The sequence below is a fragment of the Filicampus tigris genome, chromosome 6 (assembly GCF_054856515.1).
Source record: "Filicampus tigris isolate MCC_2025a chromosome 6, RoL_Ftig_1.0, whole genome shotgun sequence".
NCBI lineage: Eukaryota > Metazoa > Chordata > Actinopteri > Syngnathiformes > Syngnathidae > Filicampus > Filicampus tigris.
Genome location: NC_141222.1, coordinates 16,048,917 through 16,065,344, shown reverse-complemented (window position 1 = coordinate 16,065,344; position 16,428 = coordinate 16,048,917). Strand labels below are relative to the sequence as shown.

The 16,428-nt window shown below is 42.0% G+C and overlaps 2 protein-coding genes across 5 annotated transcripts in view; one reads left to right on the top strand and one right to left on the bottom strand.

Moving 5' to 3' along the window:
* Positions 1–3,506, top strand: part of apbb2b (amyloid beta (A4) precursor protein-binding, family B, member 2b) — a 56,243-nt gene extending 52,737 nt beyond the window's left edge. For all 4 annotated transcript variants that reach the window (XM_086033275.1, XM_086033276.1, XM_086033277.1 and 1 more), the window contains one exon: positions 552–3,506. In XM_086033275.1, coding sequence (XP_085889401.1) covers positions 552–722 — 171 coding nt within the window. In that variant the 3' untranslated portion in view covers positions 723–3,506. The remainder of the gene's footprint in view (positions 1–551) is intronic.
* A 1,469-nt stretch (positions 3,507–4,975) lies between these two features.
* Positions 4,976–16,010, bottom strand: LOC147145990 (protein NSUN7-like). Its single transcript, XM_086032811.1, has 12 exons — positions 15,974–16,010; positions 15,137–15,421; positions 14,776–14,834; positions 13,410–13,546; positions 13,182–13,334; positions 12,909–13,092; positions 11,416–11,629; positions 11,200–11,343; positions 10,647–10,748; positions 10,281–10,398; positions 7,455–7,575; positions 4,976–5,706 (listed from the first exon to the last, which is right to left on the bottom strand). Exons 1-12 carry the CDS (start codon positions 16,008–16,010, stop codon positions 5,011–5,013), a joined length of 2,250 nt encoding a protein of 749 aa, XP_085888937.1. The 3' UTR covers positions 4,976–5,010.
* Between the last annotated feature and the right edge of the window lie 418 nt (positions 16,011–16,428).

Here is a 16,428-nt window from a genome sequence, read left to right as displayed (position 1 = left end):
AAGCAGGATTTGTTCAGCCCTCAGCATTTAGGCTTCAAATGTATGGTTCATAGTTGTGTACTCAAAGCCACCCCTGGCTAATTTATAGGGCTGGCCAAAAGTAACTAGTAAGTAAGTAATATACTATTTAAATTGACTAACTCATTTTTTACCAGGTACCATGAAGAATGGTAAATCTTTTGAGTCAATAACAAACAAAGTGGATTCTAAAACTTTATTGGACAGGTACTGAAGGAAGGAGAGAAGTGAAGTATTCAAGCAAAGGAAAAAAGACGGCAAAATAAATGGCTCTGAGGGAAGGAAGAAAGGAAGGCAGAAAAGAATATAGGAGGGACGAAAGGTAGAAAACAGCAGGTTTAAGACAGGTAGGAGAGATGTAAACATGCATGGAAAAAGAGGTGTAGTGTGGAGTAAGAAGGAACCATCATAAGGAAATAGGGCTGCACAATATATCGAAAAAATATTGATATCGCGAAAACGGCCTACGCAATATGCATATCGCAAAGACGTGCAATCATTTTCTTGTGTGCATTCCCTCCTCTTTCTCTCAGCTGCGGTACCAGAAGTGCTTGGTGGCGCGGCCGCTCTCCCAGAAAGCCTGCGGCTCGTCACCGCCGGGCGACTCCGTGTCCCGCCGGGTCTCGACCAGCGTCAAGCGAGGCGTCCTCTCCCTCATCGACACCCTCAAACAGAAGCGCCCCGTCACAGAGTCACCGCAGTGACCGGCAAAGCACCAGGCACTACCGATTTCCCCCCGGCCGTACCCTGCACCCCGTCGCCATGGTAACTACCCGCATCGCTGCAGAAAGTACCATAGACTCTTGTAACCATGGTAACAGCGAAGACCCTCCAGCGTTTGGTCTTGTTTTTCCCCCGCCTTGCCTAAAGCAAACCACAAGACTCAATCAAGCTCGCGAGCATCAGTGTGAGCGCGTTTTTCAATGTGAGACGGCTAATTGTGAACAGTGTACATAGAAGCGTCTCGCATCCCCCTCAGGGCGGGGCAACAAAGACAGCGCGCCGTCGATTAGTCGGCGTTATTGCACGCGCTGCAGCATGACCTCGCTCACTCGGCCAACCCCGTTTACGCCCACCTTGTCAGCGTTTAATGGCACCTCCCTAACATCAGTTTGACATAGACACCACCTTGAGCGCGGACTCGTACGTCGCCGCCCAATTGGATGTGGAAAGAGCGGCGGGACTGTGTGGTTCACTCATGAGGCACCTGGAAAAATAGTTTTCAAACACTGCTCAGGCGCACCGTTAATCCCGTCAATGCTGTCACGTCGTTAGAGCAGCAGCTGGTGGACCTTCCGTAATAAGTATTGAACAAACATAATAACATGAAGCACTTTATGTCCACCATGTTGTGACGTGTAGTTGATCCGCTCCTAGAAAATATTTTTTCGTTATTGATACTTTTCAAAATGCATGGCAGGGTCCATTGAGGCGCTTTAAAGGTAGGGGATCACCTACTCATAGCACTACAAAATGGCAGACTCGCTATATTGGGCGCTACAGTGAACCCCTGCCCATTCGTGGATTTCTTTTTTTTTTTCTCTGTTATTTACTGAAAAGTTCAACTATTTGCCGTTTTGGTGCTCAGCCCAAAGCTGTTGCTTTGGCACCATCTGGTGGCATTGCGGTGCCAAGGCACTATGTTGATGTGAGTTGAGAAATCCACATGACGCATCTAAATATCACAATCTTGGTCAATATATACTCAGACTAATTAATCAATATTATTATTTCAATATGTACCATAATCACAGCGAATGTGTTGCATTTACTGTATTGTTAGCTGCAAACACTCATGAAAACACACACAAGTTGGTTTGGTGCTTACATCCTAATTAAGTGAAAATGTATCATTATCAGATAAAAAAGTTATATTGTTCGATTTCTGAAATATGTTAGCTTGTGTGTAAATGACAGGCATTAACTTCATTAATTTATAGGTTGTTGCTTTTTGTTGCTTGCTAGCTAGTCTACGGGTCGATCTGCCACATCCAATATGGCCGAAGCGAAGACTTATTGTAGCAGCGGGACAACCCGCTCAAGGTGGTGTCTATGTACGTATGTCTACGGTCTCCCCCATTGCTCTCACACTTAACACGCAGGGGGCGGTAAAATGCTCTGGGAAAGGAAGAATGACCATAATGACTTCACTAACGAGGACATGAAAGAAAAAAAAAAAAAGTCTCTCGCTCACATGATCCCGCATGAAAGTTCCTTTCCGTAAACAAATAATACACTAGAGACACTATCAGTACACCACTGCTGCTTTTACATACTGAAGGAGTGAGGAAAGACAGATGCTGGGCCCGGATGGTCCAAAAAAAAAAAAAGCAAATAAAAAAACGAGCGGTGACCCTTCACCCGAAGCATCCCCTCACATACTCGCCATTTTGGCACCACTCGGATGATGACAGATGATAGCCATAACGGTGGAGGAATGAGTGGGGTGATGTTTAGCTCCCCCAGGCAGAAGAGAGACTGCTGCTTTCACACCCCGCAGATGTGGGCATGCTGCTGCTCTGTGATCCACAAGCCGGAGGAAGTGCTGCTGCTCAGCGTCAGGGCCCCAGCTATGTGCTTTTATACTTGTTGCTGTCATTTTATTCACATTGTGAGAAGGAAAAAAAAAATAATTCCGCCTTTTTTATTTTTTGTCTTTATTAGATTTAACTTTATTTATACCAACAAAAAATCTAAAAGCAACACACACGATGAGAAACGAGCACATTCTTACCATTGACAGGCAACAGTAAGTAGCCCTTCTCGCCACCTTTTGTCTGATTGAAATGTGAACGGGTTGACAAATGTATGTACATAGTCTCCATGTAAGGTAACATTTGCCATTTATTGTTGTCATAAGCTATTCCTTTCATTTTGAATGTTTTTACTTTTCTATTATTTTATTGAAATGCCTTTTTTTAAATTTTATTTTAGAACTCACCAAATGGCCAAAGTGTAACATACAACTTGTAGATACGAAAACGACAAAAAGCAAATAATGACTTCTTTTTTTTTTTTTTTCTCACAGTTGTCAATTAAGTTGACGCCTGATAAGTGATTATCTATGCATTCTTTTCATGGCAAGAGTCGTCACAATGCCTTGCATGCCCGAGGACGATCGAGAGGAAGACTGTATGTACTGAACAGAAATATTTTTATTTTATTTATTCTATTTTATAAAGGTATATACTGATTTTATTCATGGGGGCTGGTGAAGTCTCACTTTGAGTCATTGTTTCAGTGCTCGCAATGCTACAACAGGCTCCGCTTTGCAGAAAAAAAAAAGTGCAACTATACACCAAGAACTGGGAGTTCTCTGCTGGAGGAGGAAGAGGAGTGGCTGCAGAGGACTCCCAGTGTCTAATAAACAACAACAACACACACTCCATTTCCTGCCAATGGATGTGTAGGCTCCTGTTTGCTGCTCACTGATTTGTACACGTTATCAATGTAACCAATTGTGAGAATAAACAGCATCTTAAAACGGACTCATCTGTCTGCATCAGATCTGCAATTTGTGCGTAAACCACACTTGACTAGCAGTTTCACAAACCACACTTGACTAGCAGTTTCATTTTAAGATAATATTAAATCCCTCTCTTGAAAATGAAACTTCAGTTTGATTTATTCATTTATTTGGTTTTTTTGGGCAGTGGGGGGCTTAAGTATGTAGTGAAAGTGTTTGGTGCTGTATTTAATATGAAAATGGTAAGTGGTTTGTCATTTTTAAAATTCTCTCTATTTTAGAACGCCTTGAAACTCAAAGCCTGGAGGCTAAATCTGACCAACCATATCTGTTTGTGGCCGCTAAAGTAAAAGTATGTTTATACCGTGTTTCTTGCTAAATGTTTTTTCTTTTTTTCATTTTGGCAGAAAATCTGTACCCAAATTGTAATCATAACACATTACAAGCATGGTTTTGCACCAAATCACCTCTTTCAAAATCATATCCTGATCTAAAATCATTTTTTACTTTTCTAAATGAATGGAAATGTCAGTCAGTACCACGCCCACATTGTGCTCCTTCTATTATGCTTAGCAGGGCCACCAGGGGGCAGTATAATACAGAAGAATTTCATAACTGAATCAGTAAGATGCGGTAATATTGGTTATTTTACACAGAGGATAAAGAATATATGCCTGTGGGTGTTGCTATATTGTCTGACTACATGTGGGGCTGCACGGTTTGCATTTAAATATCCGTTGCTTAAGGCAACATCAATGCTAAGAATGCCGTTAATTCAATCACCCTTGTATGCCGTTTTGCGTTAGCTAGTTCCCGAATTGAGGAAAAATGCCAACTGCAAATGTACACCCACTCCAAAACATTGAATGGCCTTGCTTCTATCCATCAGTATTTGTTGAAATTGTCAAGCAGAGTCATGTTCTGCTCTGGTGGCAATGTGTGATTCTGTGTGTGAGAAATTACAATATGAGCAGTGTAATTGATGTTTTTCCTTTAAAATTTACATTTTAACGTGATTGGCCTTGAAATACAGTGTGGGTGAAAAAGTGGACAAAATACATTTCTTGACATTTAAAATGTATTTTTCTTTGCGATTACACTGTGAAAACATTGGACGTACTCAACATTTCAAGGCAACAAACTTTGATAACATTTTAAATTGGGCAGTTCAACGAAAAGTTTTGCTGTTGTGAAAATTGGCTTTCCTGCAGAAAGAAACTCGAGTTTCGAGGACGGTTGTACCTTGTATTGAACAGGAACTTGTATAACCCACGGCAAAATGATGGAAACAGCAGTCCAGGAAATGTTCATACAGTTTTGTGTCATGTCTGCGATCAGCTTTTTTCCCTACAAATTTAATCAACTGAAAATTCTATGAGGCTGGTGATTCCATAATCTGTGCCAGTCGTACAAGTAAAAACAACTTGCTTGCTTTGAAAGTCAGTCATTTATATTTAAAACGTTTTTCCCAAGGCCAAAAAAATACAAATGTTGCTTTTTACATGGTGGAATGTTTAATACAGTATTTAATAGATGCAGTTTAAACGTGACGAAGAGGAGGCTGATGATGATGACGACGAATGAGCCGTCTGCTTGAGGTACGTCTGACTCTGGCTGTTCCGGGAGCTGCAGGTGAGCGAGAGGACCGAATGTGACTTGATTGCCCCGTTGGTGGCCATCTCCTCCATGTAGCTCCTCATCGTACCTCCTGCTTTCCTCGTAGCCATCTGTAGTTTGCTTGCCTTTTTGGCCTTTGTGTTTTGTCCTGTTGGTCCGGCAGGGGAAGGGTCAGAGGCCGCCGCAAACACGTGGTTGAAAGGTTTGGTGGAGGATATCAGCGTGAGCGTCAAACGAGGGATCTTTCTTGCTTTATTCTTGACCACGCGCCTCTTGTGATGCGTCTGTGTTGTTACGCTCTTCTTCCTCTTCTTCTTGTGGCCTGTTGAATGTTGCTTGGAGACAACCTTGCCGTGTTTTGGCTTGATCTTACGTTTCCGTCTTTTCTTCAACCCTCTCCTCTTGCGTCCTACTCCCTTCCCGTCCTCGTCACCCTTCTCCTCTCCTTCACCTTTGTCCTCTTCCTGGTCTGAACGTTCCACCGTATTTTTTGGGGTTTTCTCCTTCTTCGCCTTCACTTGTCTAGGGAAAAGTGCGTCTAGAAGGCCTTTGGCCGCTGCCCTCGCCAGCACTTCCTGGACTGTTTCGACCTTAGTTGGATCCGCCTGGAAAGCCGTTGAGGATTAGATGTGAAGGTACAACTTTTTACTACACACAGGGGGGCGACAGAGAAACGAGATGTATACAAGCAAACGTGACACCGAACAAATGAAGCAGAGCTTTAAAGAAGCTTTAGAGGAAGAGGAGGGACAATAACTTTTGCTCCAGTCAGCATTTTTAACCCACACAGTGGAAAAAGTTAACATGGGGATGTTGAAACATCTTTAGTCAGCACAAAAATAAAGTGGTTTGATGGCAATTATTTTTCTTTCAGTCCACAATCCATCAAGATGCTTTCTATATTTTCATTATTGTGCTTTTGTTGATGCTTATTAAAACTTCCAGGCTCAGTTAGTAGAACTGCCATGTGTACAGTTTAAATTTTAAATTATAGTGTCAGTTTAATTAGTGAGCAGGCGTGCATGTTTTTTGAGTCGGATTATGCACTACATCAGGTTGTCAGAACGTTTTCCTCCGAGGGCCACGTGCAGAAAAATCAAAGGAGGAGAGTGCTACTCCGACTGTTTTTACCTTGAATTTATTAAATCTGCCCAAACCAATCAACCGAGCGATTACAGTATATCGTCGCTGTCATGTGAAAAACACTTATCTCCATTTTTTTTTCATTTTCTTATTTTTACATGAATCATGTTTCCGCGTTTTACACATTTCACATTTCCGCGTTACAGACATCGCATTAAAGTGAAAATTTTAAAAGTTTCCAAAATTGGAGATAAGTATTTTAAACAGGACAGCGACGATATATTGTTTGTATGTATATTATAGTTATGCATGTCTCTGACTAGAACAGATCCACTGCTGCTGTGATCAAATCTCCACATTGCAGAACCAAAACAAGACCAATCTGTATGACAATCTTTAAAATGGAAGTCAACCCAAACATTTTAGAACAAGAATATGTTCTATGCAGGCCCACAAGTTGGAACACAGCATTCTGATGAAAATTGTGTTTGTGGAATATGAGTTACTGTAAGCAACAAAATCCACCCATTTTTAGCCATCTCCGGGGGCGGCCATTTTGTCACTTCTGTCGACTGAAAATGACATGACACACCTTCAGGGCTCAAATAACGACCAATTATAGCTCAGCTTCAGAAAACAGGTGAGCCGTGATTGGTCGTTATCTGAGCCCTGAGAGTCGATGTCATTTTCAGTCGACAGAAGTGACAAAATGGCCGCCCCCGTAGATGGCTAAAAACGAGTGGATTTTGCTGCTTAACTCATATTTCATATTACCTTGTTTCAACTACTGGGTCTGCATAGAACATATTCTTAAAAAAAATAGTTTGGCTTGACTTCCCCTTTAAAGCAGTGTTTATTTGAGGATCACAAATGTGATATGTTCACAAATTGGACCTCGACACCAACCTTGAAACCATTTCTGCTTCTTTATTGACCGGACATTGTGAAGAGAAAAGTAGCTGCAAGGGTGGGTCGGTACCCCCATCTTTTTAAACACCCACACTTTTTATGCTAGCACCACCTGCGGTCTTGACTTCGGACAGCATGTACAGCACTACTGTTTAAATGGTGTATTTCCTTCGGTATTCAGCATTGTTTCATGTGTGTGTGTGCTGTAGAGACATCCGACCACCTAGCAGACTGACGGTAAAAAAGTGTCGCCTCAGCATCTCGCTCCCATCACCAAATACACACTCATGCACATGCTTCAGCTCAAGTCTACTCTGCTTGTTTCTCACACACACACACGCACACAAGCTCCACTGTTTACCTGTCGAGACAAACGGGCCAAAAAGCAGCCGTTGGTGAGCGCAGAGGGCTCTAGCCTGAAGAACTTGCTTGCTGTTGGGTCTCCCGACTGAGTGTCTTCAGGGAAAATGGGGCCATTCACTCTGAGGGAGCAACACAGTGACCGGCAGTCACGTGAAAGGTGAAAATACGTACATTCATCAGTGCCATAGAAGGATCCTGCTAAGGCTGTATTCCACACAAACCAATCATTTAAATCACAGAATGATTTAGATTTGGGGAAAAGCTGGTTTAAAAAGTGGTGACGAAAGAACATGTCGTCGCTCCCACATTCCAAAAAACATACTTGGTAGGTTATTTGCACTCTAAATTGTCCCTAGGTGTGATTGTGAGTGCGAATGGTTGTTTGTCTTTGTTTGCCCTGTGATTGGCCGGTGACCAGTTCAGGGTGTACTGCCCGAAGACAGCCGAGATAGGCTCCGGCACGCCCGTGACCCTCGTGAGGTCAAACAGTTCCGATAATGGACGGATAGAAAAATTTACTTTAGTAATATGTAGAAGGGCAATTCATACCTCATCTCTGTATTTATAAATTATTTCTTATGTCTTTTTTTTAAGCTCTGCTATAATCGTGATTTTTTTTTCCCCAATCATTGTACTGAATCTATGTAATATATTGGTACACTAATAGCGTATTTGCCTGAGACATTTTCGGACATTTTCAGCAAATGAGAAAAAAACCCCACAACCAATTAAAAAAAAAAAGAGGTGTGGATTCGCCCTGAATAAACGTTTGTAATTTACCATGACCTGGATGAGTGAAATCTACACAGACAAGAAAACATATTTTAGCAAGCCCACTGCTATTTTGTTTGATATCATGACAAAGTTAAAAATGACTACGGTAATAATTATCTTTGGCTATGAGCCTCACTTTGCAAGTTGAACTACTGAATAAAAAAGTGTTGCCCTATATTCCAAATTATTGATATGCGCCTACAGTATACTGTATGGTTACTACAGCATTGCTAAAAAAAAACAAAAGCAAACAACAATAACATGGTGACCAAAGACTTACTCAGCATTGTTGATCTGTCCACAGAATTGCATGGATTTATATACGGAAGCCACAGCATGTTTTCCCAGCATCTTGACATTAGACTTGTGTGCAATAAAGAAGAGAAAGCCCATCCTGCTCACTCTGACTATGTCTTTGGCAACATGGGGCACACGTTTTGGCTGCTTCACATATGTAGCGCAGGATGGGAAGAGTTGGCAGGAATTCAATCCAGCCAGACACACACTAAGGAGATTACTATAATGAATTTACTAGTAGTTAGTACGTCTGCCTCGCACTCAAGAGCACCCGGGTTCAAATCTTGCATTTGGAATTTGTTCTCCTGGTGCTTGTGTGGAGTTTCTCCAACCTCCTCCCACATTTCAGAAATATTCATGCTATGTTAATTGAAGACTTGAATTCGCAAGTATCAAACATCGAGTGCCGTGTTAGTTATGGTTGCCCTCAGGGGGCTGATCAAACTACGAGAATATACAGCATAGTACTTCCTCCTGTAATGCAATCTCACCATTAAATATGCCTCACGCAGTGGATCAGAGCCTTCACTCTCATGATGCTTTGGGGCACTGCCAGCTGTCACTGCTAGTTGCATTAGCAAGAACATCTGGCGACATGAATGCGCTTTGTAAATGTTTTGGTGCTCACAGCACTTTGGTTTCAAGTCAATGAAGTGCAGTGCACTTTTTAATACGACTACAACTATCACTTCATTTGGAAACACATTCCAAAAATGCGGTTTAACATCATGCACTGTGCCACATCAGTTGGAGCAGTTTAGAATTAATATTAACTATCAAGAACATGACCCAAAAAAAAAAATAAATAAATAAAAAAAAAACATACATCTGATGCTGATTGTTAAATTAGTTTTGCTCTGATCAACCAATTAGAGGATGGAAAAATGAGGACGTTAACTAGCGCCAGTGTCCTGTGAGGACAAATTTGAAATCAAATTTGTTAAAGAATCAGCCCCATTACTAATATATTATAGAACTACTGATTCTGAAAGGCAAATAAGATTCCCATGCCAGCACACAGCACACACTGATTGGACAAAAAAAAAATCATCGACTCGAAGCTGGCCAAGAGAAATGTTATGAAATGAAGAGAATAGTCTGTTGGTAATAGGAACAAATATTAGAATTGACCATCGTTTGTAGGTCAGTGCTTCTGATAATGTTTTGGCCAGCAGAGAAGACTTTCTTTTTACATTTGAATTATTAATGAAAAGCAGACATTTAGTCAATGCCACTTTAGACCACCAATAAATTATGCCTAGCGAGCAAAAGAAAAATTCAACAGTGTCCTCATCTCAACCACATTTGCTTCCTTGCCTTGGAGAAAGTCCATTAAGGTGACCGCCCCATCACTTTCAGTTGAACTACGTGGCCAATAGTTTTCTATTGAAGGCAAATTCATTGTGAGTGACAGAATCCAACTGGCCGTGAAATCACAATTACGCTGCTTGAACCAAATGAGAGGAAGCCAAAGGCAGAAGAGCCTCCCTGTCACATACTCACTTCAGTCAGTGAAGGAGGGAAAGCACATCTGCATTCAAACTGTGCTCGCTGCCTTTGGCCTTGACTTCAATTGTCTTTCTTCTACTAAATGCAACTTTTTCTTTGACCATTTTAGCTTTCAGCTCAAGCTGCAGCGTCTCTAGCACTCATACCAGGCGAGTGCCTACCACTGAACAAAAAGGCATTTTGTTGCCTTTGACAAAAGAAATGTTAAAGGTTTACTGACAGAACCACATGAGCGTGCGTATACCTGAATGGCAGCAGTTTGGAGGGAGGGAGTGTTTTTTCCAACACTCTATTCACCAGCTGCTCATTTTCCTCAACATACACTGAGCGTGTGCAGTAGAGCACAGTCTGAACCTGTGGGACTTATAGAGGGATTTCGTTCAATGGAGTTTATACCATTTGAAATAGAAGTCTAAACTTGCCAGTCACATGAAGAACAAATGAGGTGTTTTGTGCAAATGTCGCAAGCAGATCCTTTACAAATTAAAAAGTGTACGACGGCATATTTCTATGCGTATGAATGCTCGGAGAGAGGTTCTTTTCTCTTAAAATGTCCCATGCTATGTCAAACTGAGATGTTTATTTGGTGTGTGTGTGCGTACACACTCACAGGTTAAGGCGCGGGCCAGTAGTCTTGCTTGCTGAGTCGTTAGTTTGTTTATGTTGCTCTGGGACACTAAACCACGAGACAAGTCCTGCAGCAAATTCCAGTCTGTCGAGAAAAGGGAAATGTTCTTTTTTTTTTTTTTTTTTTTTAAATCACCAATGTACTGTATGCATTTGTGGTTCAAATTCCCCGTCTGCCAACAAAACTGAGCAAATATAATTAAGCGCATGGACATTTCTATCATCTAAGAAAGCCAAGCGTGGCGGCTAATTAGTTTTCCTTATCTCCGATTTTTAAAAAAAATAATCTTTATGATATCATCTCAGGTTAGGGTTATTCACGCTATAATGCTAAGTCTAGTTTAGTTACAGTTGTCTTATTTTATATTACACTAGCTGAGCTGAGGCAATCCTAGCTTTGCTTACCTTAGTTTAGCTCATTTTAGCATTATTTAGCTTAGCTCTGTGAGTTCCACTCATCACATTTTGTTGCTTCTATCCCTCCAATTTCTTTCCTCTATATTGTCAAGAGCTTCTAAATGAGAATCATTGCACACCTCCATGTTCACGGTGGATGTTGTCCACCGGATCACAGAGGGCAGACGAAGAGCACTGAGGAAAAACCATGATGACCTTTAAACGCTCGATTGCAGAGTCCCACTCATCCAGAGCGAAGAACGCTTCAGGCAGGATGCGCACATCTGTGGGGTTTGAAAGTCACATCAATGATAAGTTCATATTTATTTACACGTTCTGCCTCATTTGTTGCTCACTTTTCACATCCATTTGTTTCAGTAGCTCCTGTATGTCCTTAAGTTGTGATGTGCTGTGATCGCCGGCACACACCAGCACGCCGCCTGAAAAGGCAGCCGCCACGGTGGCCGCATGGGCCACAGTCAGCGCTGAGAAGGAGCCCGCCACCAGGACGTTGGCGCTTTCGAATAAGAGAGGGCGTAACGCACTTGCCGCCAAGCACGCGCTCCTGTCCTGCACGGTCACACAACAGTGTGGTGAGTACCGCTACAAACATGATAGCATTTACTTTTTTCACATTCCTCACCTAATCTCAAAATTCACCAGTAGCAATTGTCAAAACATGCTACTCATGATAAATGCCATCATGTCATAGTTTGCAGTGGAGTACAAATGTATTGTGAAAATGGATAATACTAACTCACTAATATCTGGTTACCTTAGCTACGGTAGATATGCAGTGCCCACCCTAATTATAGGCACCCCTGGTTAAGATTTTCTTTTGCTTCCAATCAATTCCGTTTTTTTGTTTCTCTAAATAATAGGCTATAGGACCAAAATAAAAATAAAAAGAGGAAAAATCCAACTCTAGAAGAAATATTCAGCAGCACTTCAAACTACAAAAAACAATAAGCATGTTATGTAAATAATTATTTTCTGCCATTGTCAATCAAAAGTGACCATGAACACTGGTGTCATTTTAAAGGTGCAATTTGGAGATTTTATTAAATGAAGCGGGTTCTTTTATTCTGATCAAAGTCAGCAAAGGTCTCAAATTTCTCCGAAAGATTATGCTGAGGGATTATCCTGTGGTGTAGGGCGTGTTATTTTTCTTCCCTGTTCTCCTGGTAAAAAAAGTCAGACAAACGTAAATGTTAAACCTGTTCAATATTTTCACTCATAAAATCCCTTTGTGTGTGGTCAACAGCGAGTAGGGCAGGGTAACAGACCCTGTGATTGTGGCATGAAACGGAATGATAGCCAAGTAGAAAGCGACCTGAGACACGCTTTGTTGCCTGACACAAATAATAAGCAGGTGGTCGGGTTGAGTTTTTGGAAACATATCTCCCATGTCATTCACCACAATAAAAATGACAGGAAGAGTTTGCCACCTCAGGTAGTTCTCACATAAGCTAACAGTTAGCTTAGCTACTTACAGTATATTTCTTATTCTTCTATACTTCTAAAACAAACTCGTTCTCTTTCTTTGTATTTCTAGCAGTCTGAAAGCCTTATGACACCATGCCGCTTCTTGTAGGTCCGATTTTTTTACTGCAAAGCATCTGGTTTTGGCAAGCAGGCTTAGTTAGGCTAGTAGCTATGAAAAGGGCAGTAAGCATACACTTGCTAATTTTGTTCTCATCGTGTGTGGGGTCTCTCATGTAAAAAACTGGTTAAAAAGTTCAAAATTGCAGCGTGTGTACCTCGCCTTAGGGTAACTTTGAGCTCTCCGTTACAAATTTGTAGCATATATTAACTCATATTTTTCAGTATTCCAATACACACACAATACCTGTATGTTAAGTGTGTATGTAGCAGTGAGGTGGCTGACTTGCAAGGAGGCAAGCAGCTTTTGGGGTAGGATGAATGTGTTGAGACAGAGGGGGTCTCTGCTGAATGCGGATTCACCGACTTCAGTCACGTGGTCCACCTCGGACATCCCGCTGAGCTGCAACTCCTCGCACACTTCCTCCATACTGTTAACGATCAAAAGGGATGATTGGGGCCATACATTTCTTTATGGTTCAACTCGATACGCAAATCTGATATCAAAGTCAAGTTGGACCTGGATTTGAGAGTGTTGACCCATGCATAAAGTGGAAGACGTCTCGCTTGCTGTTGTCTGCTCCTCACAGGCTCAGACAGGACGTGAGAAGCACTCCGCAGGCCGTGTTTGACCCTGCAGCGAGCCAGAGACGCTGCCAGCTTGGTTTTACACCTGGCATGCCCGCACGCACGCACACGTTAGACCCATTGTTGATTGTCAGATGTGAACGCTTCATTGCACACATACTTGTGTAGCCTGCTTTCCAGATCCCTCACTTCTTTCTGAGGTTCCTCCCCTTCCTCTGTTGAGCGCTCACGCGGCGTAAAGTTCCGATCACGGAAGTCGCACAGCATCACCATTGCTAGTGGCAGTAGGTCATTGGGCTGAAAATAGATTCAGTTTTAGTTGGACTCACCTTTGCATTCTCTGGACACAGAACGCTTATGCATAGTAAAGTTGGATAAAAATAAACAGATTTTTACCTTTTCATTTCTCATTTTTAAAAATGTGAGACCCCACATATGATGACTCATAGTGTGCGGTGGATGGGACGAAATCGGCCCACTTATCTGTATTTGCTAATCTTCTGCTTAATGAGAATAAAACAAAGCACTATTATCTTTTGTGAATATTTGTTCAAGAATATGTTCCCAGCAGGCCCACTAGTTGAAACATGGCATTCTGACTAATATTGCCTTTGTTGAATATGAGTTAAGCAGCAAAAGCCTCCTGTTTTTAGCCATCTCAGGGGGCGGCCATTTTGTCACTTTTCTGTCAACTGAAAATGACATCACAACTGCTCAAGGCTCAGGTAACAACCAATCACGGCTCAGCTTCAGAAAGCAGGTCATCCGCGATTGGTCGTTACCTGAGCCCTGAGCAGTTGTGATGTCATTTTCAGTCGACAGAAGTGACAAAATGGCCACCCCCAGAGATGGCTAAAAAATGGTGGATTCACTCTTATTCCGCAAACGGAATATTTATCAGAATGCCTAGTGGGCTTGCATAGAACATATTCTTGAAAAAAACATGTTTGGGTTTACTTCCACTTTAATGATACTATTTAATGAATACATCCACTCGGGTACATCGAGTACGTCAAGCCCAAAAAAATCCCCTTTGTTTTCTTTTCCGTGGTTCTGTGAAGAGTCACAATTTTTCTCTACTTTTACCTGCCTGGTGTGCTTGGTTGCCACTTTTATGCCACCAGACTAACGACCTGTCAGCTTGTTAGGTGTGTTTCACTACCCCCAGCACCCCCCCCCCTCCCACATTGCAGTCATTTGCACTAACACACATGCACGTTGTCTGTGTATGTGTCATCACAAATGTTTTATTGTGTCATTTACAGACTCCCAGTTGCCTCAGTTACCAATGCATCATTTGACAACCGTAACTGGGCTGACTATATGCACAGACGTGACTACAAATGGCCTCTTAAATCCACCCTTCTTCTCCCGCCATTCACCCATTTTCCGATAGAGCACAAGCATATGGCGGAGAACGCCGACACATGGCTACCTTACGAGACAGTTTAATGGTCAGTGAAAGAATCGTTAAAATTGTATTTGGACTCAGACAGGACTTTTTTGTCACACGGGATGGGACTCACAATATGCTGCGACATGTGGAAGCGGCTGTCCATCATCATCTCCTCCAGTAAATCTTGGTCTGGTAGCAAAAACAACATGTAAGTCTTTATTCATTAAAGTGCAGACACATACTGGACACAGCATTAGGTACAAATTTCAGATGCATTGCGCTCCAAATACAATAAAAGAGCTGAAGCAAGAATTCTGCCTTTACAAAGATAATGCTTTTGTTCTCAGATACTGAATTTTGGGTTAAGACCTATGTATGCTGTATCATAGCAACTGTACATCCCCTATAGCTCTTAACCCATCCCCCTCTCCCCACCCACAGTTATACTGTATTTACTGATAGAATATTGCGATGATCCTAATTTGCCGTACATTTGAGCGTGTTGAAGGCCAGCCGGAAGGCTTGTTGCTCACTTCTCCTGTCTCCGCTCTCGGGCAGAGACAGCGCGTCGGTCTTCTTCTCGTAGTGCAGAAACTGATGCCTTAGCGGTTTCTCCGAACGTAGATGTTGGAAGATGGCGGCTGCCTGCAGGAAAGCTTGATCTGATGGAGGAGGGATGTTGGAGGGATGGACAGAGAGAAAATCAAGAGAAAGATGAAGTGGTAGAAGAAAAGAGGATTGATGAGATGACAGGACAAGTACTTTTAGAGTCTTCACTGAACATGCATGTCTTTAGAATGTGGGAGGACAATGGAGAATTGGGTCAATTGGATCCTTGCTCTTTTTGATAGCAGATGTATGCTAATTAAATTATTTACTAATGCCATCTAGGCCTAAGTAAACTAAACCTTTTTTTGGTGCATTTTTTATACAATACAACAATATTGATCATATATAGCCATCCGTTTTCCATACTGCTTTTTCGATTCAGGGTCACGGTGAGCTGGAACCTTTCCCAGGTGACTTTTGGCGGAAGGGTTGCACTACACTCTGGATTGGTTGCCAGCCATGCTGTCAATCACTGGGCACATACAGTATATAACGGATAACCATTCACACTCTCATTCTCATAAATAAAACAAATGAAAAATAAATATTTCTATCGAGCACTTTATCATTGATCGTCACTGGATTTATGAGCGCCACCGCACTTCTCCACTTGCATATTTGATAAATGCTATCCATCAATAGCCATAGATCACATGTTGGTAGATTATACCGATAATTGGAGCGACAGTAAATATGAATTACTCTCAGCTAGATCTCACCAGTTGGAAGAGAGGTGAGTGCCTCCTTGTCCTCCATTATCCCTTGTCACGACTTGACTATTCCTCTACTTTCGCATCCTTGCTGCAGCCTTGTAGATGACAAAGAAACAACGTGGAAGGTGACTGCGAGATGTAGAACACTTCACTTTTACTAATCCCGGCCTTATTGAGCCGACTGAGCAATTACGACTATTGTTTGTTAAGTGAGCGAAACCCGAGGACTCCGATGATCATGGTTCAAATAATCCACCTTTAGTTGTTTGGAAGCGTGAGACTCAGGCTGCCGAAGGTAATAGGGCTCTTACTGTTGCAATTAAACACCCTCTCGGTTTGGAGCGGCATCAATAAGTAATGGGCAGCGGGTCCACCTCTTTGTGACCTGCTTCACTCATGACACACAATATTGATGACAGGGACTTGACAATGAGGATTAAATTCCAAAGACGACTCAATTC